This window comes from Salvia hispanica, chromosome 4 (assembly GCF_029641045.1).
Source record: "Salvia hispanica isolate PSC_SH4W2 chromosome 4, Shi_PSC_v1, whole genome shotgun sequence".
NCBI lineage: Eukaryota > Viridiplantae > Streptophyta > Magnoliopsida > Lamiales > Lamiaceae > Salvia > Salvia hispanica.
Window position 1 is genome coordinate 6,318,002 of NC_142695.1, and position 25,839 is coordinate 6,343,840.

Here is a 25,839-nt window from a genome sequence, read left to right on the forward strand (position 1 = left end):
TCTCTATCTCTCTCTGAATGACTTCATAGTTCATATTGTGCTGTAAGATTTGTTTCTTTAAATTGTACTGTATTGTTATTATTCCTTCAATCCTTATGTTTCTGATGAATCTGGTCAAGTAGTAGGAGTATTAAATATTTTAGGTAGAGAAGAAATGGTTACCCTATAGGTAAATACATATGTAAAAATTTGTGTTTTATGGAAATTTGATGTTATATAATGAGATGTTTTTTTCCATGAATTATGTCTCGATGGTCTGGTTACAACGCTTCTATATAATCCCTCCGTTTCTTGTTAAATGGTTGGTGAATGAAAGAGAGAATAAAACTTGTTAAATGGTTGGTGAATGAAAGAGAGAATAAAACAAAAGAGAAGTTACTTTTTGCAAAAAAAATAGAAATAATTTAATCATCTTAAAACTTATAAATAAAAAATAATTTAATTAACATAGAATGGAAGGAGTATATTACTCGAGTTTCATTGTTCCTTAATATACAGTTATCAGATGTACCATGTGCACATGAATAATACTCGGGAAAATGGTGTCGCAAAAAAAGGTGCCAAAACTTACACCTTCCACGAATTGGAATCGCCTCGTAACCGTACAAAACAGTTCAGTCAACTTTAAGCAGCCCTCTCACTGACACTGTCCATAAATGTTTATGTCCAATAGATTCCTCATTTATTTTTACACTATTTGGATTTGGATTATTAATATTTCATCCAAAGGAAAAGAAAAACAACTACAAAAACAAAAATCAAAAAAGAAAAATGGTTTCAGACTTTCAGTCCAGCATGGATTAAGTTTTTGGGCACGGTTATATACATAAATAAAGTGGCATTAGTATAAAAGTAGTATATATTTCGTAAAATTAATACTAACACAATTGCTATAAAAAATGAGTTATTTACCAACAGAAATGAGTTAATTTACGCCATTTTAGTTAAAATTTGAGTATTATACATTTTCGCTGGCACGGACGGACGGACATCCGCTGCGGATGCTCTAACTAACTCAACGAATTTGTCTAGTTCATTTTTTAGGAATAATAACCATTTAATTACCAAATGTAGTCAAAGTTAAAGTTCAAAAATCAAAATAAAGCATTTTATTAAAATTAGTTATATTTATTCTTTTATTTTTCTTATTTTTTCTGCTATTATATTACTCCCTCCGTCCCTCATTAAGAGTCACACTTTTCCATTTCGGTCCGTTCCCAATTAAGAGCCACACTTCATTTTTACCATAAATGGTAAGTAGGTCCCACATTCCACTAACTCACTTCACTCACATTTTATTATAAAACCAATATAAAAAGGTGGGTCCCGCATTCCACTAACTTTTCAACCAACTTTTTTTTACATTTCTTAAAACCCATGCCCGGTCAAACTGTGACTCCTAATCAGGGACGAAGGGAGTATCATTTTTAGTATTAACAGATGCCCATTTATGCATAAATGAAAAATTGAGAAAAGCTGAAATTCACATTTAATATTACAATTCCAAACTTAGATTAATTTAAATAATTATTACTACCATTCATTTTTTTTATTAGGACGATTTTTTCTAAAGAGTGAATTACGCAAATGGTCCCTAAACTATGCGTTTCGCATGAAAACGCTACATGAACTTTTAAAATATTATGGGTAGTCTATGTATTAAGGTGTAATCACATTTATGGTACCTTTTCACTAATCATCATAATTTTGCACAAAAAATACCCCCTGGGCATGGAGGACATTTTTAGACTTTCATATCTAGGTACTGAATATGATAGTTTTTTTCTCTCTCTCTCTTGAGTATTATATGATATTTTCTTATAGTTTTAGTACCTGAAATGATATTTTTTTTCATTTCACTTTATGTCAGATCCTCTTTCTCTTTCTATTTATAGAATTTTTAGAAAATAAAAAATCAAAATAAAAAATACTATAAATTTTTTATATAAATTAATTATTAAAATTACATTATAATTATAATTTTAAAATAACTTATAGCTAAATTTAATTTTGATTGTGATTCAATTATTTTTAAATGTTAAAAATTAAAAAATTTGAACTTTAAATAATTTAATTTTTAATATTAAAAAAATATTTAAATCAAAATTAAAATTAAATTTAGTTATAAATTATTTTGATGATTTAATTTATAATTTTTTATTATTAATATATTTAATAATTATATATTATTTTTTATTTTTATTTTTTAATTTATAATAATTTAAGAGAAAGAGAGTATCTGACATAAAGCAATTGATAAAGTAAAGTGAAAAAACAGGAGTATCATTTTAGGTATTCATACTATAAGAAAATGTTATATGAATATACAAAAATGCCTTTTATGCATCAGAGGCATTTTGGGTGCAAAATTATGACGGATTATGAGAAAATATTATGAATATAATTACAACTTAATTTAGAGACTAACCATGATATTTTTAAAGTTTAGGTGTCTGTTTGTGTGTCCTCTTCTTCTTGAAAAGAGCACTTGGATCAGCTAATACTTTCCCTACTCCATCCCCTACTTCACTACTTATAAACATAATGTTTATGAAGGTTGGAATAGGGAATGGAGTAGGAAAAATATCAGGGATCCAATTGCTAAAAGAGGGTCAATAAATAAGTTCTATAATTCCCAGCTTTTCACTTTTTTCCAGTATTCCCAGAACTCATTACACAACTACGAAATTATATTTCCCCACCGCGGCGATTCCCCACGCGCCGATCTCTCTGCCGCCGTTAGTACTTTATGCTTCTCCCCGTTAATTGTGGTTCTTCCATTCATTTTCATTTTCACTTTTATTTTCATTTTCATTTGTATCTCTGATTTTATTTCTATTTCTACCTTTTTTTTTGTTTGCTGAGCAAATCAAGTCGAAAAAAGCAATGATTTTTCGTCATAGATGTACTACTTTTTAATGAGTTAATTTGCATGCACTCAAAATGCTGCTCAATTTGTTATTTTTTTCTTAAAATTTGCAGCTGGTAAAATGTGATTCTCAATTTGGATTTTGTTGATTGTTTTCTGGTTCCATGCTTACCGTGTAATGTCATTCTGAATTGCAGGTTTAGTGCGACAAGCAAGCTCGTCCTTTCAATTGATTGGGCGCGAGACTTATTTTTAAGATGGTGAGAGTGTAAATTATTTGAGCTTTATTTTGTTTCTTTGGTGTTCTGTATTGTTGGGTTGCAAACCCACTCAAATCGGAGAATGAGGGAAGTTATATATTAGGGTTGTCCAATTTCAATTAATTTGAGGCCTTTTGGGAGTGGCCCCAAAAGAAATCCGTGCAGACAATATCAAACTAATGTGCCATCGACGGTGCTAACAAGTGGCATCAGAGTAGAGGTGGTTTGAGTCGGGCTCTGAAAGACTCGGGTTAGCCCAGGCCCTAAATGACTCATGTTCGAGTTAGGCTTAGAGTCAGACCCGAAACGACTCGATATGTCGACTTAGAGTCAGACCCGAAACGACTCGATGTTTGGTTTGAGGGGAGGTTTGTTGGATTGAAAGATCATCCCATATCGTTGAATGGACAATTTTAGAAGTAATATATAAATGTTGTCCAACCCTAATTAGTTTGAAGCCTTTTGAGAGTAACATAAAAACAAATACGTGGGGCTTGGCCCAAAGCGGACAATATCAAACTAATGTGCATTTGATAGTTCTATGAATTGTCTGCCTTTAAAATTAAAATAAAAAATCCAAAATTTTGAAAAATTTCTTCTGATTGCAGTGTGATGTAGACCTAGTGGACATTTCAGATGACGAGGATTCCTTTTTACTGGAAAATGATGCTGGAGTTATACCCAAGGATGAGAATTTGGATTATGGTTTACCTTCAATGCCCAGGGAGGTAGGGTTCTTGTTAATGAAATATAGTGACTTCGTTAAGTATTGGAGGAAAATCAAGTATTGGTTAAGTTTAATGCCAAAAGAGTGAGCTTTGAGGCCACTTCTTTTGTAGCTTTACTTCTTTAATTATTGTATAATTCATTGTCTTCTTTGGCTGCACTGTAGGACTATGTGGCAAGCTCGTCTGGGACTAATTTAAGATCATCCTTCATTGGAATGGGGTTTGCACCAGCTCTTGTCGACAAAGCAATAAAGGAAAAGGGTTTGTAGCTTGCTCCTAGACAGTTTGAATTGATATTAATCTAAGCTTTGCTGTTTACCATAATTTTTGTCTTCAAGAACGTCTCCAAACTATTGTACTGGAAATTTCAACGAGATTGAGATTTTGAAGTAGTTATATCTTATGTAATTTACAGCACTGTTACTTTTCAATAGTAACATAGTAGGAAACTAATATCTCCCTTACTCTATAGGTGAAGAAAATTCTGAACTGATACTGGAAGCTCTTTTTGCATATTCGGTAAGCATTAATCCGTGCAAGATAAACGTAATAACTAATAACCTACCATCTTTTCATACATTTGGATTTTGGGTTAATATGACTCACAAGTTTGTTTTTCACCTTGTATGATAATGTAATTTTCCTTGGAATTTACACTTTAGCCCATTTAAAACTCAATCTTTTGACTTCTCACCTTTGCATTCTAGGATGTTAATAAGTTATGGGTGGCTGCTGTATTTCAATGAGTGACATCATTCTTTTTGCAGCTTATAATGCTTGAATCAGACAGTTTTTTTTTCAGTTGACTAGGATGCTGAATCGTGTCATGCATATCAACAGAATTTATCCTATTATGTTTTCTCTGCTTATGAAGTTATACTGTCCGTCCCTAATTGAACAGGCCCTTCCGAAACCAAAGAATGAAGTTTTTGATGATAGCTTTTCCGGGGGACAGAATGATAGTTTAGCTGCAAACGGTCATCCTGGAGAGGTATGCTTGTTCTCATTTGTCTCTATATGAATCCTTTCAATCATATCTACATTTAAATAGTTGACAATTCCAAGACATTTCAACTTGCAAAGTTGGATTTTTTGTACGGATATGCAGCTTTTTCTGATTCTTTATACCTGGAATCATACTAGATCTTTGTTCTTACCTCAGTCTTTCCTACTTTTTTTTTAATCAATTTTTTGTTATATATAGCCTGTAGCTACAGTAGCTTACATTTTCTCACTCCGTAACATTCATAATATGGATGTGTATTGAATAACTAAGCCCTTGAGTTTATGAATAACTTCTTTTGAAAGGTATAGTTGCTGTTTTCTGAAGTAGTTTGAAATATACCAGGATCTTCGCAAATTGGGTTCATCAGATTCTCTTGTTAGATTGTTTGGTGAAGACACGAAGGAGAATGCCTATGTTGGGACTGATATTCCTGTAAAAGTGGTAAATATCGATATTTTTTCTATTACTTGACATTTGTTTCATTTCGATGTCATAATTGTAAGTTGTAACATAAAGTGAATTTTCCTTTTTACCAACTGATGTAATAGGCATTGTTGCCTTGGTGTTGGATAGTTGCTTTTAACAGAATTCTATGTGATGTGTGCATGTTATATTTGTTGAAAATGTTTTCCTAGCTTTTTGGCTCTATGCCCCCATTGCTAATTAATTATATACTCCCTATTTACAATTACTTCCAAAGAATTAAATTTACTCTTTTTTCTTTCATTGAATAACTCAGATTTCCTCTTTGTTATACTCTGATAATTCTGATTTTGGTGCAATAACTGTTCTTTCAGGAATTTGATGTTGGCGATAGTGTCATTGAAGAGAAAACGACATCATTGCTAAAAATGAATTTCTCTTTGGATGAAGTTGGGTTTGCCATGCAAAGACTTGGTTCGTAGAACTTTCCCCATTCAAGCATTCTGTGTGAACCATGTGTCATTTTGTAAACCTATTTGTGCTGTCAGTGTTTCCCCAGGATTAGGAATTTGTAACATGAGAATGTGCTGTGCATGCTACTCTTAGAATGTCGAATATACTAGTAGTTGTTTTTAATCAGAATTTTTGTTGATCTAAGTTTTCCTTGGTCTCATTCCTGTGGTTTAAAATTATGGAGTACTATTCAGTTTACAGCCAAGTCTTCTTCATAAGAAGTTAGCTGTAAGTTTACCTCACAGTTAGCTAATAAAAGAGAACCTCACAGTGTCATCTAACTGGTTACTATGGTGTTGGATTGCAGGTAAAAATGCTGCTATTGGTAAACTAATGGACTTCATCTTTGCTGCTCGGATGGCTAGAAAGTATGAAAAAGATACAAATAATCCAATTCCTGGAGATGAGGAAACTGAGGTCTTAGCTTATGTATTTTTTATTATCTGCTAGATCTGGTGACTTCGGATGGCTGTCATGTATATCGTTTGCTATTTTGTAGAACTTCATGTCTTAAACTCGGCTGCAAATTTGCAGGATTGCAACAATGAGCTGTTATTTGGTATCATGGAGAAGTCACTCCAACTCCTTGAAATGGGTTTTACTGAAAATGATATTTCTGAAGCTTTTGATAGATGTGGTGAGATGCTTATGCAAATTGGCAAAACATTCATTCACTCGATTTTGTTAGAAAGAGTCGTCGTGAAAGCATGATAGGTTTCCTGAAAGTGATTTAATATCTTATGCCATGTTATCATATTTCAGGTTCGGAAGCACCCGTGACACTACTTGCTGAATCGATTGTTACAGGTGGTACTTGCCCATTACCCGATAAGGTCTATATCGTTACTAATACTAGCATTCTTCATTTATAGATCTCCTTGTTATGGAAGGATCATAATGTCTGTTTATTGATATTCGTTTGCAGTATAACCCAAGTGTCCAAAGGTCTTTGAAAAGAAAGATGGAAGAGTGCGACTCGATCTGCATTAAAACTGAAGAATGCAGTTCAGACACAGCGTCTCAAGTCAGGACTTCTGAATTGCTCGAGAAATTGAAAGGCAAGAAATTAAAAGGCAAGATGCCGGAAGTAGAGATAGACGATGAGCCAAACAATTTCAAGAAACCAAAAGAAGAATTCATGGAAGACTCGGGAAGTGCTGTTGACCGGATGTTGCTAGAAGCTGGTATTGGAAAAAGCGCTTCAGTCAACAATCTGGCACCTGTCCCACCGAGACGAGCTGGCCGTTTCCCTAGTTTTGTTGAAGATAGGAAGCCCCCCATATCCTCACTCAACCCTTGCCGGAGTCTTACTAGGGTGGTGGCTAAGCCCCCATATTTCCTTTATGGGAATGTCACGAGCCTGTCTCGCGACTCTTGGGGCAAGATAACGCAGTTCTTATACTCAGTTCAGCCGGAGTTTGTGGATTCTCAACTCTTCTCAGCATTGAACAGAAAGGAAGGCTATGTTCATAACCTCCCGACTGAAGATCGATTCCACATTATGCCTAGGGGACCGACTACTCTCGCCGAAGCCATCCCATATGCGAAAAAATGGTGGCCATCGTGGGATACTCGGAAGCAACTAAGCGAAATCAGCTGTGAATCGACTGGATTACCCTATCTATGTGAGAAACTGGGAAGAACGCTGTTCGATTGCAACGGCCCTCCTTCTGCAGACTTGCAAACGAAGATTCTCCAACAATGCCAGGCCAAGAATCTTGTTTGGGTAGGCAAGAACAGGCTATCTCCACTCGAACCGGAACATCTTGAGCAGATTATGGGGTATCCGCAGCATCACACCCGAATCGCTGGATATACCCCCGCGGAGAGGCTGCAGTCGCTCAAGCTCTCGTTCCAGACAGACACGTTGGGGTACCATCTCTCGGTGCTGAAGCGGATGTGTCCAGGCGGGGTGACAGTGCTGTCATTCTTCAGTGGCATCGGTGGAGCCGAGGTGGCACTGCACCGGCTGGGGATTCGCCTGAAGGGCGTAGTCTCGGTGGAGGCGTGCGAGACGAAGCGGAGGATGGTGAAGAAGTGGTGGGAGAATTCAGCTCAGAGTGGGGAGCTTATTCAGCTGGAGAGCATCGACAAGTTGTCAAGCAGAAAGTTTGAAGAAGTGATGAAGAATATGAAGGGATTTGATTTGGTTGTGTGCCAGAATCCATATTCAGGTGCAGATAGTGACAGCTTGAGTGGTATGGATTTCTCAATGTTTGCGGAATTTGTAAGGATTTTGCAGCGTGTGAGGTCGACAATGGATAGATATAGGTGAAGTTGTTTATGCTGATGAAATTGTATCTTCCAGACGACATTCTCAATTTGCAATTAATTTGACTCAGAAGAGCAAATGAATGGTAGTTTAAGAAACATGATTAAGGATTATTATTAGCATTATTATTTATCCTCTGTAACATGAATGGTATGCAAATGATTATATTTGAAGTCTACAAAAAATGTCTTGACAATTTTCTTCTTAAAATTGCAGTGTACTCTCTCCGTCCGTGAATATGAGTCTCGTTTTTCCATTTTAGCTCTGTAATAAAAGTTCCCATTCACTTTAACTATAAATAGAGTAATAGGATTCCATATTCCACCAGCTCATTTTACTCACATTTCATTTAAAATTAATATATATAAATGAGACTCATACACCATTAACTTTTTTTCATTCACTTTTCTAACCATTTTTAAAATTCATGCCATCAGGAAATGAAACCTACATACATCTTTTAGATCTATGAACTAAAAGAATATAGCTATAAATCTCTTGAAGAATTTTTTAGGTCTATCTTTTAGGTCTCTAAATTTAAAAGAATAATAATAATAATATAACTATAAATCTCTTGAAAATGCAAAATATCGTTTCAACTGGTTATGTATGAATAGAGTACACTTGGGCCCTAATTGTTTTCTTTTAGCCTTACTCTGGCTTTAGTACTTCTTTGTCCACAAATAAATTGTCTGACATTTTATTTTAAGCATCTATAAATAATTATCTCATATTTTATTTTTCGCTCATCTGCAAATAATCATGTTACTATCTTTGGTACATGAACCTTACATTTTACTAAATTATTCACATTACCTTAATTTTTTTCCACTTATTTACTTTTATATTTTAATACCTCAACTACGTTAATAAGATAATTAATCGCAAATAGAGGGAGTATTATCTTAGTACTGAAACAGTGAAAATTATATAATAGGAGCCCTGCAATCAAGGAGTGGATTTGAAAGCGAATTAAAATTGTTTGACCTTTTTATTTTGTGGATAAATAAAAGAAGGTTGCAATAATTATAATTATGGTTACGTAAGTGGAAATAGAACGTGGAGGCAAAATAGGCAGGTAATGCATGCAAACCTTCCACCTCAACTGCCACGTTCCCTTCATGCAATTACTTCTCACTATATATAAGTCTAATTTCACCATACACTACTATTACTAACCAAAAAAAGAAAAAATAAACTACATACATATACTATAAAAACATGCCTGGTCTTACCATCGGAGACACTCTCCCAAATCTTCAAGTGGAAACCACCCATGGCCCCATCAAACTCCATGACTATGTTGGCAACTCCTTCACCATCATCTTCTCTCATCCTGGTAAATTCATTCAATCCCTTTATTAATTCAATTGATTCTTGTAATTTAATTTGATTTAATTTAATAGTAAAAGTCAATTTTGGTCCAAACATATGACCAAATCCAAAATATTCATTTTTTTAAAAACATGCCCGTGATAAATGAAATTCTTGTGAAATTCTTGTTGGAGTGGTCCTTTTCTTATGGTTTCGTTAGTTTTATTCATTGACCGCTAGTTTTTTGACGAAATCCTTAAAAAAAAAGGACTACTTTAGCGACATTTTCATTTGTCATGAACCTGTTTTTCAAAAATTGAATATTTTGAACTAAATTTATATTTTATTATATATTTAGGACTAAATTGACCTTAATTTAATATAATTGAATTGAATTCCTAGGTGACTTCACTCCGGTTTGCACGACGGAGCTCGGAGCCATGGCGGCGTACTCAAATAAATTCTCTGAGCTCGGCGTGAAGCTTCTAGGGCTTTCGGCGGACGACGTGGAGTCGCACAACGCGTGGATCAAGGACATCGAGGCCTACTGCAACGGGTGCAAGGTGACGTACCCGATCGCTGCGGACCCGGACAGGAGGATCATCAAGGAGCTGAACATGGTGGACCCGGACGAGAAGGACTCGTCCGGGAACCAAGTGCCGTCGCGGGCGCTCCACATAGTGGGGCCCGACAAGCGGATAAAGCTGAGCTTCCTGTACCCGGCGAGCACGGGGAGGAACATGGAGGAGGTGGTGAGGGTGGTGGAGTCGCTGCAGAGGGCGGCCAAGCACAAGATAGCGACGCCGGCGAACTGGAAGAAGGGGGAGGCGGTGGTGATATCGCCGAGCGTGTCGAATGAGGAGGCCAATAAGATGTTCCCGCAGGGCTACAAGACCGCCGATCTCCCTTCCAACAAGGGCTACTTGAGGTTCACCAATGTCGACTGATCCTTTTATTTTGTACTACTAGTATTTTCTCCTGTTCTTTGAATGTATGTTTCTCAATCCATGTGGGTGTGTTTTTTGTAATTTTGTATCCTTCATATATATACATCCATATTATCGATGTGCTTGTCTTTAACAACCAACTTTTCCAAGCATCAAAGAAAATTGATCTTCCATTGTTTGTCTGCCACGTATCCAATTATCGTGAGGTTTTTCAAGAAGTGTATTCTCATGAACCCATTTTTTTCATGGACATAAGAAATGTGATATGGACTTGTATGAGTTGTATCCAAATTTAGATATTGTGGGACTTCTGTATTGAAGTGGGAAGTGGAGTTCCACTTTGTAGGCATTTTATACTTGCGTAATTAGAATTTGTGGTCATCTTGATACTCGTGGAATTTCACTTTTGAAGTTGTATAGTTCTTTTTGCTAGTGCAAGCATATTAGTAGTACTCCAATAGTTTTGTTTTGTTTCTAGGATTTTTCTGAAAGACACGTACGCATGGTCTTTTAGTGGAGTACTACTAGTGGTATAATATTTTTGTGAATCTAGAGGTAAATATTCAACTTTGAAGAAACTGAAGGACTTGGTTGTAGTTTGAGAGTAAATTGAGGGTCGTTTAGTAAATTTGAAATTGGAGGATGCTTGTAGCAACACCAAACATAATGTTAGTTGTTGCCTTGTCGTCGGTATTAATGATCATAAAAGCATTATATACTACATGAATTTTATAATTCGATCATTAATGCCAAGATTTTTCAATACCACTTTCAACTCATTGCGTATGATGACGCATTTGTTCTCCAAAGTTCAACTTGAATGTGGTGTGCGTGGAGTTTTAACTCAAAAAAGTTACTCTGACAATTCTAAAATGGTTGGGTTCGAACTCATCAGTATATATATTTTCAATTATGATGTATTGATATCGGATGAATATCAATTTGGGGTCCCACTAAGATTAAATATCTTTGATTCAGTTTGAAATTTAAATCCTACCAATTTTCTCCCTGGATGGAAATTGGAAAAGTTTCATTAATCTAATTTGCCAGCGGATATCGCATTACCTTTCTCTTTAATTTTTATCAATTCAGTGAATACATTTCGTTATTTGTACCATAACTTAGCTGCTTGTATTTTCTTGATTGCTGGTATCGATGGAAGATTGGAAGTACTATATTGTGTGTATCGATGGAAGATTGCAAGTACTATCTTGTGTATGTGTAGTAATGGACACCATTTATGACATGTTTGGTAGGGGTGATACTTCATCTAGGGATGAAATTTTATGAAAAAAATGAGATGAGTTGGAATTTTATAAACAAAAATGACATTTTTGTTCATAAAATTCCATCGCTAAATGAGTTATCACCCCTACCAAATATGTCATTAATTTACTGATTATGTTAATTCATTATTTTACCTTCTAACTAGATTGTTTGAAAAGATATACTACTACCACTTACATCGAAGGAAGTTGACAATATCAGATTTTCCGCATCATGTTCCATCAGAGGAGTCCACCATCTTACTCCATTATATACAGACATTACCCGTTTAAAATAGTACTATACTATTCTCACCATCGTCGAAAATAGTTTCATTTTGTCATTTTTACTCATAAAAAATAGTCTCATTTTAAAATTGGAAACTTCGGTTCATTCTTTACTCATTTTTTTCACTTCTCTTTCATACTTTACCCTATTTTTCTCTCTTACTTTTTTTCCTCTCTCTCATAGTAGTACTTTAAGTCTTTACTAATTTATTACTCCCCCCGTCTCACTTTAGGAGTTCCGGTTACTTTTGCACACCCGTTTTCTAAAAATCATAATAGTTAAAATGAAAAAATGGTAAAATAAGAGAGATAATAATATCGAAAAGAGTGGAGAAATGAAGAAGACTCTTAGCATTTATGGTATAATTATTCTCAACAAGAGAATAATGGTAAAGTGGAGATAATTCTCAACTATATTAGTATAATCATTGTTCTACTTGCTAAGATTCATCATATGAGGCCCATAATTTAAATGCTAAGAGCATCCGCAGCGGTGCTCAAACCGCTGCTCGTCCGTCCGTGCCGCTGAGCACTCGCCCGTCCGTCCGCCGATGGAGCTTGTCCGTCCGTGTCAGCGGCACGGCACTGCTCTTAGCTAAGAGCACGTCCGTGCCGCTGAGCACCATTACGTGGCAGCTTTTGATTGGCCAACGGCATAGCCATTGGCAATTTCGTTTTTTTATTTTTATTTTTTTAAAAAATTCGAAATTTATTTTAAAAAATGTTTTTAAATAAAAAAAATATTTTCCCACTTCCCAAAAAAATATATCCGTTTTCTACCCACTTTTAATTTATTTTTCAATTTTTTCCCCGAAAATTCACATTTTCATCTATAAATACCCCCACTCCAACACAACAAAAATCACATTCTCATCTATTATCTATACTATCATCATCATCTTTTTTCCTCATACTCTATCATCTAAATTCCCACCACACTACACAATGTCCGGCTCCGGCGATCACCCCTCCGGCAATCGCGGTTGGAACCACGATTGGTTCGACTCCGAGGCCGGATATAGTCTGAAAACCCAATTTACGACCCCTCCTCAAACCCAAGGTTCGCAAGCTCCGGGTGGCTACCGTCCTTACCCGGTGCACGACCTAAACGCCCCCGGGTTCGGGTGGGCACCCGAACCCGGATCGGGAGGGAGCAGCAGCTCTACTCCTACTCCTACTTTCGTTCCTACTCCTCCTGTTCGTGGCACCCGCACCCCGTACACTCCGGGTGAGATGATGGCGATGTTCAAAGCCTACTTGGCAGTCTCCGAAGATCCGGACGTTGGCACGAACCAAACCGGGGAAACTTATTGGTGGCGCATCACTCGCCTCTACAATGAAACCCGGCCGGAGGGAACCATATATCGCAATGATAGTATGGTTCGCAATTGCATGTTCAGATGCAACGAGGCAATCGGGAAGTTTCAGGGGATTTACCTCCAGGAAGAGCGGTCGGCGGGGAGCGGCACGAACGAGCTCGACATCATCAGTGCCGCCTTGGCGACCTACCAACGGGAGGAGTTCAAACCGTTCAAGTACCTCGATTGTTGGCAGGAGGGGCGCCTACATCCGAAGTATAGGGGCGGCATAGTAGCATCCTCCTCCAGCTCCTCCAGCAAACGGTCGAGGTCGGCAGCTCTATCCTCCTCCGATGATGTGGCTACCCAGCTTGCCGGAACTAACTTGGGTAGCCTCGACGCTGGCACGAGCGGTTCCCGCCGGCCGGTCGGAAGGAAGAAGGTGGCGACCACCCGCCGCCGCGCCCCGACTCCATCCGCCGCCGCCCCCGCTCCCTTTGTGCCTCCTCCACCCCCGAACAACTCGTTGTGGGCCATCTTGAGTCAACTCTATATGAACGATACGTCTCGGATGACTCCGGATCAACTTGCAACACATGAGCAAATGATCGGGTCTCAAGAGGCAATTGGGGATAGAGGACTAGTCTTCCACGTGTGTAATTTTTAATTTGTAGGATTTTAATTATGTATTTTTTATTTTCTAGGATTTTAATTATGTATTTTTATTTTTTAGTATTTTAATTATTTAATTTGTATTTTTTAGGATTTTAATTATGTAATTTTTATTTTATAATGTATTTTTATAATGTAGAAATGTTTTTAATAATTGGAGTATTTAAATTGAATAATAGAATGGTGGACCCTTGAGCTTGTCCTTAGCTAAGAACACGGATGTGGGTGTTGTGTTCTTAGCTAAGGACAAGGAGTAAAAGTGGGTCCGGGCCCATCTCCGTGCTCTTAGCTAAGAGCACGGATGGGGATGCTCTAACCCCAACCCAAAGTTGCCCTAATAAATTCGGAGCAAAATTAAATAAAATAGTACTCAGAAAGCTGAGGGGTGGCCCAGTATACTCATCCGTTGAAATTTGAAATTTGAATCTGAAGCGGGCTCTTCTCTATTATCATTTCCTCATCCCTTCATTCTCCTTCACCTGCACCTCCAATCAAATTCAAAGCCCTCCCAATTCCCAAAACTATCATCAATCAATGCATCATCTTTAACGCTTCATTAATTTCATAAATTTTTCGCCTCAAATCACAGCTACGCCTATGTCGCCGATTCGCCGGAGATCGGCGCAGTCGGCTGGCGACGAGAATGAATTTGAGAGCCTCTGGAGTCAGACGATTCCCAGTCCTTCTAGACCTCCGCTCAATTCGATTCCCGACCCATCCCAATCGCAGCTCCAATCTGAAGACAAGCCAGAGTTGTCTCGGAGGAGAAAGCATGAAGGAATGGGAGAAAGGCAGCTCATTTCGTCTCTTATGAGAACTCCAAAGGTGAACGGCAGAGCAAAGCCTTCTAATTCAGAGCCTAATTCAGCTCAGAGCACTCCCGCGAGAAGTGTGCATAGGGTTTCTATTGGTGCCTCTACGCTCACAAGGTTGCCGCCTCAATTTGGTAATGGTGGAGGAAGACTGCACCGGGATTCCGATTCTCGGAGGTATTCCATTGCGACGCCTCAGCAATTGCTGGCCGAGGTTCCGCATTTTGAGCTCGATGACGATCCCTCCTTCTGGAATGACCATAATGTGCAGGTCAATCACTAGCTGATTCAGTTTTTTCCGTTGTGATTTAGGGTAAATGGTTTTTGTTTTCTAATTTTCAGGTTCTGGTTTTGTTGTAATGTAGGTTTTGATTCGAATGAGGCCCTTGAATAGCTCTGAGATGGTTTCACAAGGATATGGGAGATGCTTGAGGCAAGAAAGTGCGCAGACAGTGGTTTGGCAAGGCCACCCTGAAACCAGATTTACATTTGATCATATAGCTTGTGAAAGTATATCACAGGTGCCTCTTTGTTTGCAAATAATTTTTATTCAGTAGTCTTGAAATGGAAGTGAAATGCAGGGACTTTTTATTTGTGAACTTAGAATTAGATACCAATAATTCACGGTACTGACAAAGTGTGCATCTAAAATAATTTTTCTTGAACCATGACATTCATGTCTAGTATAGCTCAAACAATGGCTCTTCGTACTGACTTGAATAATCTTGACTTTTGTGTAGGAAAAACTATTCAGAGTTGCTGGACTACCCATGGTGGATAATTGCATGTCCGGGTATAACAGCTGCATGTTTGCATATGGGCAGGTAGGTATCACCGTGGAAGGTTGTTATATGAATGATGTGGTTGTTTGACAGAATAATAGAGTCTAAGATAATTTTTTTGCAGACTGGCAGTGGAAAGACATATACAATGATGGGCGACATTGATAATATGGACGGGAGGCTTGGTGATGACTGTGGGATAACACCACGCATTTTTGAGTATCTATTCTCAAGGATCAGAAAGGTTGATAACCGTGTTACTCCTGTCTGGTGGATCTTATGTGCTTTTTATACATCAGATCCTGATCTGTATTTATATATTTAAGGAAGAAGAGAGTAGGCTGCAAGAGAGATTAACATACAGCTGCAAATGTTCTTTCCTAGAGATATACAACGAGCATATAACTGACCTTCTTGAACCTTCATCTACAAATCTACAGGTAGCAAAAGTTATGGTTGTCATTTATGTGTATATGGTAAATGTAAAACTATGTAAATAACCAGAAAATTGCATATTTCCTTATGATGTAAATAACTTTTTTTTGTTGCGATAAGGATAGCTTAGAGAAGACTTGAAGAAAGGGGTATATGTTGAAAATCTTAGTGAGCACCGTGTTAGAACAGTTAGTGATGTGCTGCACATTTTACAACAGGTGATACATTAAGTTATTTATTACTGTAAATTCTTTATTTTTTCCTCACAAAAAATTGCTGATCTGACTATATCGTGGGCAGGGAGCTGCAAACAGGAAGATAGCTGCAACTTATATGAACAGCGAGAGTAGTCGATCTCATAGTGTTTTCACCTGCGTCATTGAAAGCCGTTGGGAGAAAGATTCAATGGCCCATTTTAGATTTGGAAGACTGAATTTGGTAGACCTTGCTGGTTCTGAGAGGTATGTCTTAAAGAGCAATAATGTCAATTTGGCGGACTATTTCATTTGAATAATATTTCATGTTTGATAGGCAGAAGAGCTCAGGGGCAGAAGGAGATCGATTGAAAGAAGCTGCAAATATTAACAAGTCACTATCAACTCTAGGGTATTAGTTTCTTAACTTGTACTCCGTACTAAATAGTTTTTCTATCGATACAACTACTCCTTAGTCCTTTTCATGTGCTAATACGTTGTTTACCATCAAGATAACTTGTCTTCATTTTTAGATTATATATAGCATGTCGAATATTTTCTAATCGCTTTGGTTTATTATCATATCAATGCCCACATGTCCAGTAGTCTTAGATTAGCTAGTTATATTCTCGGCTTCTAATTTAAGCAATCATCCTCAACTGAAATATCACGTTGTTCAAATGTTATTTGGACTCAGAATTCAATATAGGAGTATTTCTAATGCATACTGTATATTAGAAATTTTGATTGGGCCAGCATTAATGTCATAGTGGAAAATGATGCTGCTATACAACATATATTGAAAACAAACTAAGCTCCAATTCGGATATGAACAAGTCTTCCGTGCTCATTTGTACTTAAGTTAATCGATCTGTCCAGTGTCCATCCGTTCACTCTCTGCTGTACCATTCTCTCTGTATGTACTGGCCAATTCATTCTGGAGAAACTCTGTCGATTCTTATTCTTTATCACTTATTTTTTTTCTTTACTTAAGGATTTCACTCTAAATCTTTCTCATTTGTACATTTAGACTGGTCATAATGTCTTTGGTGGATTTAGCACAAGGGAAACATAGACATGTGCCTTATAGAGACTCCAGGCTGACATTCCTTCTTCAGGTCAGATAAATTTACATTTTGGCACTATATAAATCAAATATTCTGAAGTAGTAGGTGCTGTAAGATTTATTTTCATCAAGCTTGTATAAAATGGGTTTGTAATTACATTGACTGCTCTGCATACAGGATTCTCTTGGTGGAAATTCAAAGACAACCATCATAGCAAATGTCAGCCCATCAATTTGGTAGGATGATGATAAACTGGAATTTAGCATGCAACTAATTTATTGATGAAAGTTGACCAAAACAATTTTTTTTTTTTTTAATTTTGTTTTGCAGCTCTGCAAATGAGACTTTGAGCACTTTGAAGTTCGCACAACGTGCTAAGCTAATCCAAAACAATGTATAGAGTCTCAATTAACTTGTTTTACATAAAGTTTGTTTCAGTTATTAATGCTTGATTTTCTTCAGGCAAAAATAAATGAAGATGCTTCTGCGGGTGTCATTGCATTGCAGCACCAAATCCAACAGTTAAAGGTTGAAACCATGCTGCTAGTTCACAAGCGTAAATTGTGACAAATAACACATGTGAACTTGACATTTAGTGATTTATAATAATCTTAAACAGGGTCAGCTGTCTTTCTTGATGAAGAACCAGAACAATCCAATGGAACTCAGAGACATTGTTCCTGGAACTGAACATGGACGCTTGGGTTATATTTCTGACGTTCGTAAGCCTTCTGAGGAAATTAAAGTTCGTGATGTGTGTGTAACTCAGAATGAAGAAAATACGAAGGTAGCATTATAATGTGAATGAAATTACAATTAATCAGCTGAAAAGTATGTATCTTCCATACATTGACAAATGCTCTATGGGCTTGTTTGCTATATAATGTATTGCAGAACAAATACTTGAAAGCTAACCTTCACAGTGCTCTACGACGAGAGAAATTGGCTGAGACAGAAATCAGAAACCTGAAAGTGGAAATTGAACATTTAAATCGTTTGGTACAAATTGTACTCTTCATAGGTTTTGTTATAGTTGTGTTTCCACAGTTTTACTTATTTATGAATCTGGTCCAGTCTCACCAGCAACAGGAAGAAACTCAGCGTACTAAGATGATGCTCAAATTCAGAGAAGACAAGATAAAACGATTGGAATTGCTGTCTGATGGGTTGAAATCTGCTGATGAGTACTACTTGGAGGAAAATAGCGCTTTAAGAGAGGAAAACCAGCTGCTACAAGCAAAAATTGAGAAAAATCCAGAAGTCATAAGATTTGCTATGGAGAATATCAGATTGCTCGAGCAAATCAGACTGTAAGCAATGATAAATATTACTTCTCTAACGCTTATGCTATGAGCTGGTTGTATCTAACTCCCTCTCTCCACTCATCACAGGTTTCAGGAGTTCTATGAACAGGGTGAAAGAGAAACATTGCTAGCTGAAATATCTGAATTGCGCAATCAGGTACTGCACAGTGTAATAAATAATGTCAGTTTTTACCCCATGATGACATTCTTATAGCAATGTCTCATGTCTGCAGCTTTTGGAATCACTTGAAGCTGGAAAAGGCCACATTCACCACCACTTCTCTCTAATGAAAAGAGATCAGGTTAACAACATAGCACATGCGTATTCTACATTCAATTTACTAAAATGTGGCATAATCTCGTTCTAATTATATCTTACTAAAAATGCAGGAACCAGAAGACACAAAAGAGTTAGAACTATGCAAGAACATGAATACACAATTACTCAGGTGAATTTATGTTTTCAGATTTGATGACTTTCAATGAACTCATCTAGGCAATGGCAAAACTCTTACATGTATCTTGGCTGTTTTGTGTGCTTTATCCATATTAGAAATGGGCCACTCACCCACTTAAAAGGCCTCTTAAGGGGGAGGGTGACCCATTTCTAATATGGTATCAGAGCGGGCCCGAGTCGATGATGGACTCTTTTTCTTTATCTCTTGTCTTGCCTACCCATATGATACCATATTAAATATGAGCCACTCAACCCTTTAAGAGATTTTAACATGCCCCCGCATGTATGGACTTGCGACTGGAATGACACATCGGACTTCCATCACGTGGGTAGGCAAGACAAGAGATAAAAGAGATAAAAATCCATTGGGCCCGCTTACAATATTAGAAATGGGCCACTTACCCCCTTAAAAGGCCTTGTAAGGGGGAAGATTATCCATACTTATATAGATTAGATGAGATATTCACCAAGTCGGTGTAGGACAAAATTTAAGAGATTTTAACACTCCATCTTAGTAATGGATTCATCAAAATATTACTACCTTCGTCCACTACCAATAGTCGGTATTGGACATCATATGTTTTAACGTAAAATTGGTAAAGTAGGAGTGAGAAAAAAATAATTGGAGTATTGTTCATTGAAGATGGATAAATAGGGGAGAGGGGGGGGGGGGGGACATACAAAAATGAAAAAGGACTAATTTTCGTTTACGGGCCAAAAATGGAAAAAAGAGACTATTGGTTGTAGACAGAAGTAGTATTATCGATACCTATTAATTTAATAGTTAATATTTTGACTCGTGAATGGTTGGAATAAATTCTACATTCGACTGTATTTGAAATGAATTTACTATTTTTCCTGGCTTGTGGTCAGCTGTCCTATTATTTTTAAGCATTCCCTTTTCATGACATACAAATGACTTTGTCCTTGTTTACTTCCTTATAAAAAGAACTGCTTTTAAGTCAGCTGAAAATTTTGTACACATTGATGTTTTCAGGGATGTTGATGAGTTACAACAGCGACTGTTAAACAGAGGGGACTCTAGCCAAGATACTTTCAACTCTGTAAGGATAAATTATATGTACTATTTGAAAGGATTCTACGGTGGTGCAACTGGTCAAGGCTATAATTTAAACTTGAAGAACTGAAACATATTATTATTGTTTTAATTTGCATGGCTGAGAAAGAATGAAGAGTGTTATGGGAAAATCAGTTCATATTGAAGTTTTTCTGAACAATATCTTGCAGATGGATAACCTGTTACTAGGTAATGATTGTGCTGATGAAGTTACATCCAACCGACTCCAGGAGAATGAAGTAATTGATGAAAAAAATGATGAGAAAGTATACAGATTTAAAATTCAGTGCGAGGACTTAGAGGAACAACTGATGGATGCACAAGCTTTAATTCAAACCATGAAATCGGAGCAGTCCCAGCTACTCACTGAACTAGAATCTATCCAGACAGAAAATCGGAGCTTGATGAAAATGCTCGAGAGGAATCAATGCCTTCATGACAGTGTTGAAAAATCTGAAGGCACTAGCTTCTTGGCGCTGCAAGCTAAGTTGGAAAAATTGACTAAGGAGCTGAAGGAAGCAAAGATACTTAATGAACAACATATTGAAGATCATGCAATGCAATCTTCCGAACATCACCAGACAGAAATGGTGCGAGGTGAAGTTGAAATGGAAACTACAAGAACTATCATACATTTGCAGGAGGAAATAGACAGACTACAATCAGAATTTGATGTATGCTTGTGCTCTATGACTGAAGAGAACTTAAGTCTCAGAAACAGTGTAGCAGCTAAGGAGGAGGAACTAAGAGTATTCTGTGCAGAGTGGGAAAGGGCAACCTTGGAGCTAACTACATTCCTCATTGATGGTTCTAGATCCCTGCGAAATGCATCTCATCAGATAAAGAGTATCTCATCATCATTTCCAAATGTTAATGATTGGATTAATGAACACGTTGAGAGAGCTGCTCAAGTGTCTGTTGAAAAGGAGGAAACCATTTTGCTACTTCAAAAAAGTTTGGAAGATGCACAGAACACTGTGAGGCATGTAGAAAATAATTTATATTCCTTAAGGGGAGCAGCAATTGCTCTGACTGAGTTTCAGCGGCTTGATAACACTTTAGAGACAGAGGAAAGCCAGATGTCTAGAATGCCAAATGAATCGACTGAAGTTGATAAGTTTCCTGAAAATAGATCCCAGTCTAGAAACAGCCAGGCTATATATTGTTCTACAAGCACTTCTGAAGTTGTTCATAATGAACCATTAGCATTTACAGATGCTCTTGCATCAACAGATGTTGACAAACAAATTCATTTGGCAACCCTTCCAGGTGGAGAAGGACTTGATCTACCAGAAAGTGGAAGAACTGAAGCATGCATAAACTCTTTCGGAGAGGTAAGTAATCAAATTAATTGACTATATATGTAAGCATTATCTGATGTAGTTTGTTCCCATCATTTAATGCCATACCATATGTTTAGAAAACAGTTGATTTTCCTTCTTGATTGTAAACCTGACATATTGTGCCACATGCAGTTGGCTGTTGAGGACACACCAAGTAGTTTTTTCGCAAAATGTGAGGAGGCTTTTGCTGCCATGAAAGAGGCTGATCACACGTTAAAGGAAATGCTTAAGGCCAATGAAAATGCAAATACATTGAAAACAATGTGGAAAGAGGCCGCAGAGGAATTAATATTTGATAGCGCAAACTTGAGCGAAGGGACAAAACAGTTAAAATCATGTGTTCTTATGAGAGATGGGGAGAAAAAATCCCAGCTTAGCTTGAATAAAAAGGATTGTAAGTTGTCTTTTCTTGAAGAACGTTTTCCTGCAATGCAAATAGAAGTTGAAAATTTGTTTGAGACAACCTGCAGTGATGCTAAAAGAGTTGTTGAAGAGACTCTAGGTTGCTTTAGTAGCTTCAGATTATCCTTGGAGGACTTAGTGTGCAGAGCATTGCAGAATGATATTACCATTCACGTGCTACAGTTACAGATCAGAGAGTACTCCAAAAAAATCCAAAGCTCAACTTCAAATTCTCTTAGATCCATAGTCCAAGAACAGTCCATTGCTTATGATAACTTGGAACTAAATCATGCAAGTCTTGTTCGTAACCCTGTTCTTCAACCTGTAAAATATACATGTGAAGGATCACAGGTTGCAAGTGTATCAAGTGAGGAAATCAAAGGGTTTGAACTGGTTGATGGTAATAATTCGAATGAGCGCTCTGTACTCCAGAGAGAGCTCCAGCGCAAAGATGTTTTATTGAAAGGGTTACTATTTGATTTCAGCTTGCTCCAAGAATTTGCTTCCGACAGAATGGACATCAAGGATGAATTGGAAAAGTTAGTTGTTGCCATGAGCAATGTTCGGCAAGAGCTGCAGGTCAAAATTACTGAACTTGATGAAATGCTTGTTCAGAAGATTAAACTTGAAGATCACTTGTCTGAAGCTGAGCAAGCCTTACTCAACTCAAACTCTGAATTAAGTCGGGCAAAAGGGACAATTAGTGTATTGTCAGAGCAGAATAATGCATTAAAGGATCTTTCACAAGATCTATATTTGAAAAACTCTGAAGCTGAGCAGCTACTTGAAGATCAGAGAAAAGCTATCCAAAGTTTGGAGAAAGAATTAGTACGGTTATCTTCATTACAAGAAATACAGGAAGATTATGAAGGTGCTTTAACAGAGGTGACTACTGAGAGAGATCTTCTCCTTGAAAAGTTAACCTCTTTGCAAGAAAAGTTGGATATTGCATCTGCTTTAGCTGATGAAAACCAAGCTATCGCTGTGGAAGCCCGACAGGTATCATTTTTGAAGTACTTCAGATATTGTCTTAGTTTGTACTACCTGCTTCTGATCTCAGGTTGAATTCTCAGGAGTCAGAGACCAGCAAATTGAATGCTCAGCAAAAGGAAGAGGAGGTTAAGATTTTAGAACGTTCTGTGGAGGAACTTGAGAGTACCATAAATGTACTGGAGAAGAAAGTAAGTCCAATTTTGTAGTTGGGAAATATGAATTAATATTTTATACCAGCTTATTGTAAACAATATTTACCTCTGTGCTGTCATGTTCAAGGTGCTTGAAATGGAAGAAGAAGTTGAACAACAGAAGCTGATAAGAGATTCATTGGAGTTGGAAATTCAAGAACTTAGAGACAGATTATTAACTGTTGAAGACATCACTGAAAGTATGACTTCGGAGAGCTCTTGTTCAGCAGCATTTGATGAACAACGTTCAAGGTAGAGGAATCTTTATTTTACTCTTCATAGTACTATTATACACTCAAAATTGTTTGCAGACTTTAAATTGTTACTTTCAGGATGTTGCATCACAGGTCTCAGGAAAGTAGTGAGAACCGTCGTCGCATAAGATTTCTTGAAGAGGAGAATTCAAAACAAGCTAAAGAGGTTTGGTTACTTCTAATTATACCTAGATTTAGACTAGTGTTGCTGTATGCTAATGAATATGGTTTGACATATCTGCAGATCAGACGGTTCAAAGATTATATTTCTGAACTCATTCTGCACGCTGAAGCACAGGCATCTCAGTATCAACAAAGGGTAAAGTCTTTGGAGGGATCCTCCGCTTGTAGTTCAGATTGTTTTTGGGAATGCATAATTGGTAAAGTAAGAGACATAGAAAGAAAAAGTGACTGGAGTATTGTTAGTGGAGAATGAGACCAAGTTTCCTTATATAGAATTGGTCTATTTTTAAGGGACATCCTAAAATGGCAAATGTGGTCTATTTTTAAGGGACGGAGGGAGTATATCTTAACCATATATTGTTGAAAAAAGAAAACCTATTTTTGGCCAATAGTATTCTGTATATTTAATAACCCCCGGTAAGCCTGCAATTTTGCTCAAAAAAGAAAATAAAATAGTAGGCAGACAGTCTAGAATCATCGACTTGAACTTCCAAAGGAGTGAAATGTTGACCTCTCTATAAATATCATCGAGCAAGTTCTGAGCCTAGATGTGGCTTGGTATTCTGTGTTTGTCCTACCACAATCTTTTCATTTACTATTGTGTGTTAATGTCTTGTGAACAGTATAAGACCTTGGAAGCAATGGTTGATGAAGTTAAAACAGATGCAGCAAATGTATCTGCTGGGTGCATCTCAGAAAGAGCTGATAAAATTGCAGCGAGAACTAGAGGTTCGAGTTCACCATTCAGATGCATAAGTACTCTGGTTCAGCAGATGAACCAAGAGAAGGATCAGGAGTTGTCAAGTGCTAGTCTTCGTATAGAAGAGCTGGAGGCACTGGCAGCCAATAGGTATAAAGAGGTAAATAGACTATCTCAGCTGTCAGCCATTTTCAAAAATTGTCAGCCTGCTAACATACATATATACATTGTTTTAGTAAAGACTAATTCATTGTGGTTCCCTCATAATTATATTTTCCTGCTCGTGTTTGTCTTGGTATCTCCTTTTGATATTTTTATTCTTATCGTGAATCCCTTTAAATAGTTAATGCCTATACTTTATATATCAGGTGTGTACACTGAATACTAAACTGGCAAGTGCTGAAAGCATGACACACGATGTCATTCGTGACTTACTCAGTGTCAAATTGGACATCTCGAATTATGCTGTAAGTGTAGGCTTGGATATTCAAGATATTGGAAAAAAAAGTTCTCCTTGGATCTAATGTTCTAAATTTTCGGTTCCTGCAGACTATCATTGAGCAACATCAACTGCAAAAGTTGATTGAGGAAGCTCATCAACATAAACAAGATTTTGTTGCTATGGTATATCCGACAACTTTGTGGTGATTTTCTTGATTTATATCTTGGATAACATTAAATTTTCTATGACTAGGAGCGCGAAATTGTCAACCTGAGGAGTGAAATTCATGAGTTAGAAGAACAACGAGAAAGGTGATTTTCAGTTAGTCATACTAAACATAAATCACATCATTGAAAATTTAAATGCTTGTTTAAAGAACGTTGGGTACAAATATGCTATGCATTCTCTGGCTAGTGATTTTCCATGAAGTCACTTCAAATCTCACCCCATCTTTCCTTTATCTGCAGATGCATCTCAGAAATTCATAAAACAAACACGGACCGACTTACCATTCAAATTGCTTTAGAACAATTACAGGAACGAGGTCAGTTGTTGATCGCACAAAATGATATGCTTAAGGTACGAGGCACTCTTTATTTGATCTTGTATAACACATTATCTCCTCATGTCATATAAAAGAAGCATTAATTTATGTGCATTTACTGTTAATATGCAAACAGATGGACAAGAGGAATCTACAAAAGAGGGTAGCTGAACTAGACGACATGGTTAGGAAGCTATTCAGCATGCAAGAGTCCCAACCCCCAAGTCGGAACCAACCCAGAAACTCAAGTTTCTCAAGGTCATTTGGATCCGATCTTTCTGAGAGGTTGGCCCACTCACAGAAAGTGCTCTCAAGAGTCAATGATCAACTTGCTCAGTACCCAAGGCCTGATGGCACTTGCCCGGATGCCAAAGTTCAGGCAAACGCTCAGTTGAAAGGTGAGTTCTTCAGACTGTTGGAGAGCATTTATTTAAAGTGATATATTACCTGCTTCTTGTTGGTTACTAGTTTATACAATTGTTTACAGGTTACAAAAACCATTATCAGAATCATTCGTGATAATCACATGAACAGATGGACAGGGCTGTCTTCAAACAGCCTATGTGTAGTATGTATAGAGTTATTTATTGTGTGGGGTTGTATTTATAGTGTAAATTGCTGGAGCTGGTTATTACAATTTAGCTGCACCATTCCTCTTCCTATTCTTCTGGCAATTGAAATAATTTTGTTTCATCTGATGGCAGCAAGTTTTGTTTGTAATTAGACAGGGTTTATTGAAAACACTATATATTGTATTATCATTCCAAAAGAAAGTATCGTATGAGGTTTGGATTTTCATTCTA

General features: G+C 37.1%; 3 protein-coding genes across 5 annotated transcripts; all 3 read left to right on the forward strand.

The window, feature by feature from the left end:
• Positions 1-2,596: 2,596 nt before the first annotated feature.
• On the forward strand, positions 2,597-8,193 carry DRM3 (S-adenosyl-L-methionine-dependent methyltransferases superfamily protein). Of its 2 annotated transcripts, none has more exons than XM_048089037.2 (12): positions 2,597-2,738; positions 3,067-3,129; positions 3,738-3,857; positions 4,022-4,118; positions 4,330-4,376; positions 4,759-4,848; positions 5,206-5,304; positions 5,661-5,760; positions 6,107-6,216; positions 6,334-6,436; positions 6,562-6,632; positions 6,725-8,193. In XM_048089037.2, the coding sequence occupies exons 2-12, from the start codon at positions 3,127-3,129 to the stop codon at positions 8,072-8,074; spliced, it is 2,190 nt and encodes a 729-aa protein (XP_047944994.1). In that variant the 5' UTR covers positions 2,597-2,738; positions 3,067-3,126; the 3' UTR covers positions 8,075-8,193. The 2 variants fall into 2 exon arrangements, with proteins under 2 accessions (XP_047944994.1, XP_088925720.1); XM_089069594.1 differs by lacking the exon at positions 2,597-2,738 and adding an exon at positions 2,853-2,985.
• Positions 8,194-9,247: 1,054 nt separating this feature from the next.
• Positions 9,248-10,450, forward strand: PER1 (1-cysteine peroxiredoxin 1). Its single transcript, XM_048090236.2, has 2 exons — positions 9,248-9,410; positions 9,788-10,450. The coding sequence occupies exons 1-2, from the start codon at positions 9,293-9,295 to the stop codon at positions 10,330-10,332; spliced, it is 663 nt and encodes a 220-aa protein (XP_047946193.1). The 5' UTR covers positions 9,248-9,292; the 3' UTR covers positions 10,333-10,450.
• A 3,821-nt stretch (positions 10,451-14,271) lies between these two features.
• POK1 (phragmoplast orienting kinesin 1) lies at positions 14,272-25,729 on the forward strand. 2 transcript variants are annotated; one of them, XM_089069524.1, is made up of 32 exons: positions 14,272-14,938; positions 15,033-15,188; positions 15,408-15,491; positions 15,574-15,693; positions 15,776-15,889; positions 16,010-16,102; positions 16,185-16,345; positions 16,416-16,490; positions 17,109-17,196; positions 17,323-17,381; positions 17,476-17,539; positions 17,608-17,673; positions 17,765-17,932; positions 18,040-18,144; positions 18,220-18,455; positions 18,537-18,606; positions 18,683-18,751; positions 18,840-18,898; positions 19,904-19,970; positions 20,155-21,318; positions 21,460-22,728; positions 22,803-22,910; positions 23,002-23,165; positions 23,261-23,333; positions 23,412-23,486; positions 23,974-24,210; positions 24,419-24,517; positions 24,600-24,674; positions 24,745-24,803; positions 24,960-25,071; positions 25,173-25,434; positions 25,524-25,729. In XM_089069524.1, exons 1-32 carry the CDS (start codon positions 14,453-14,455, stop codon positions 25,553-25,555), a joined length of 6,069 nt encoding a protein of 2,022 aa, XP_088925650.1. In that variant the 5' UTR covers positions 14,272-14,452; the 3' UTR covers positions 25,556-25,729. The 2 variants fall into 2 exon arrangements, with proteins under 2 accessions (XP_088925650.1, XP_047950656.1); XM_048094699.2 differs by having other exon boundaries at positions 14,273-14,938; positions 23,246-23,333.
• Positions 25,730-25,839: the final 110 nt, after the last annotated feature.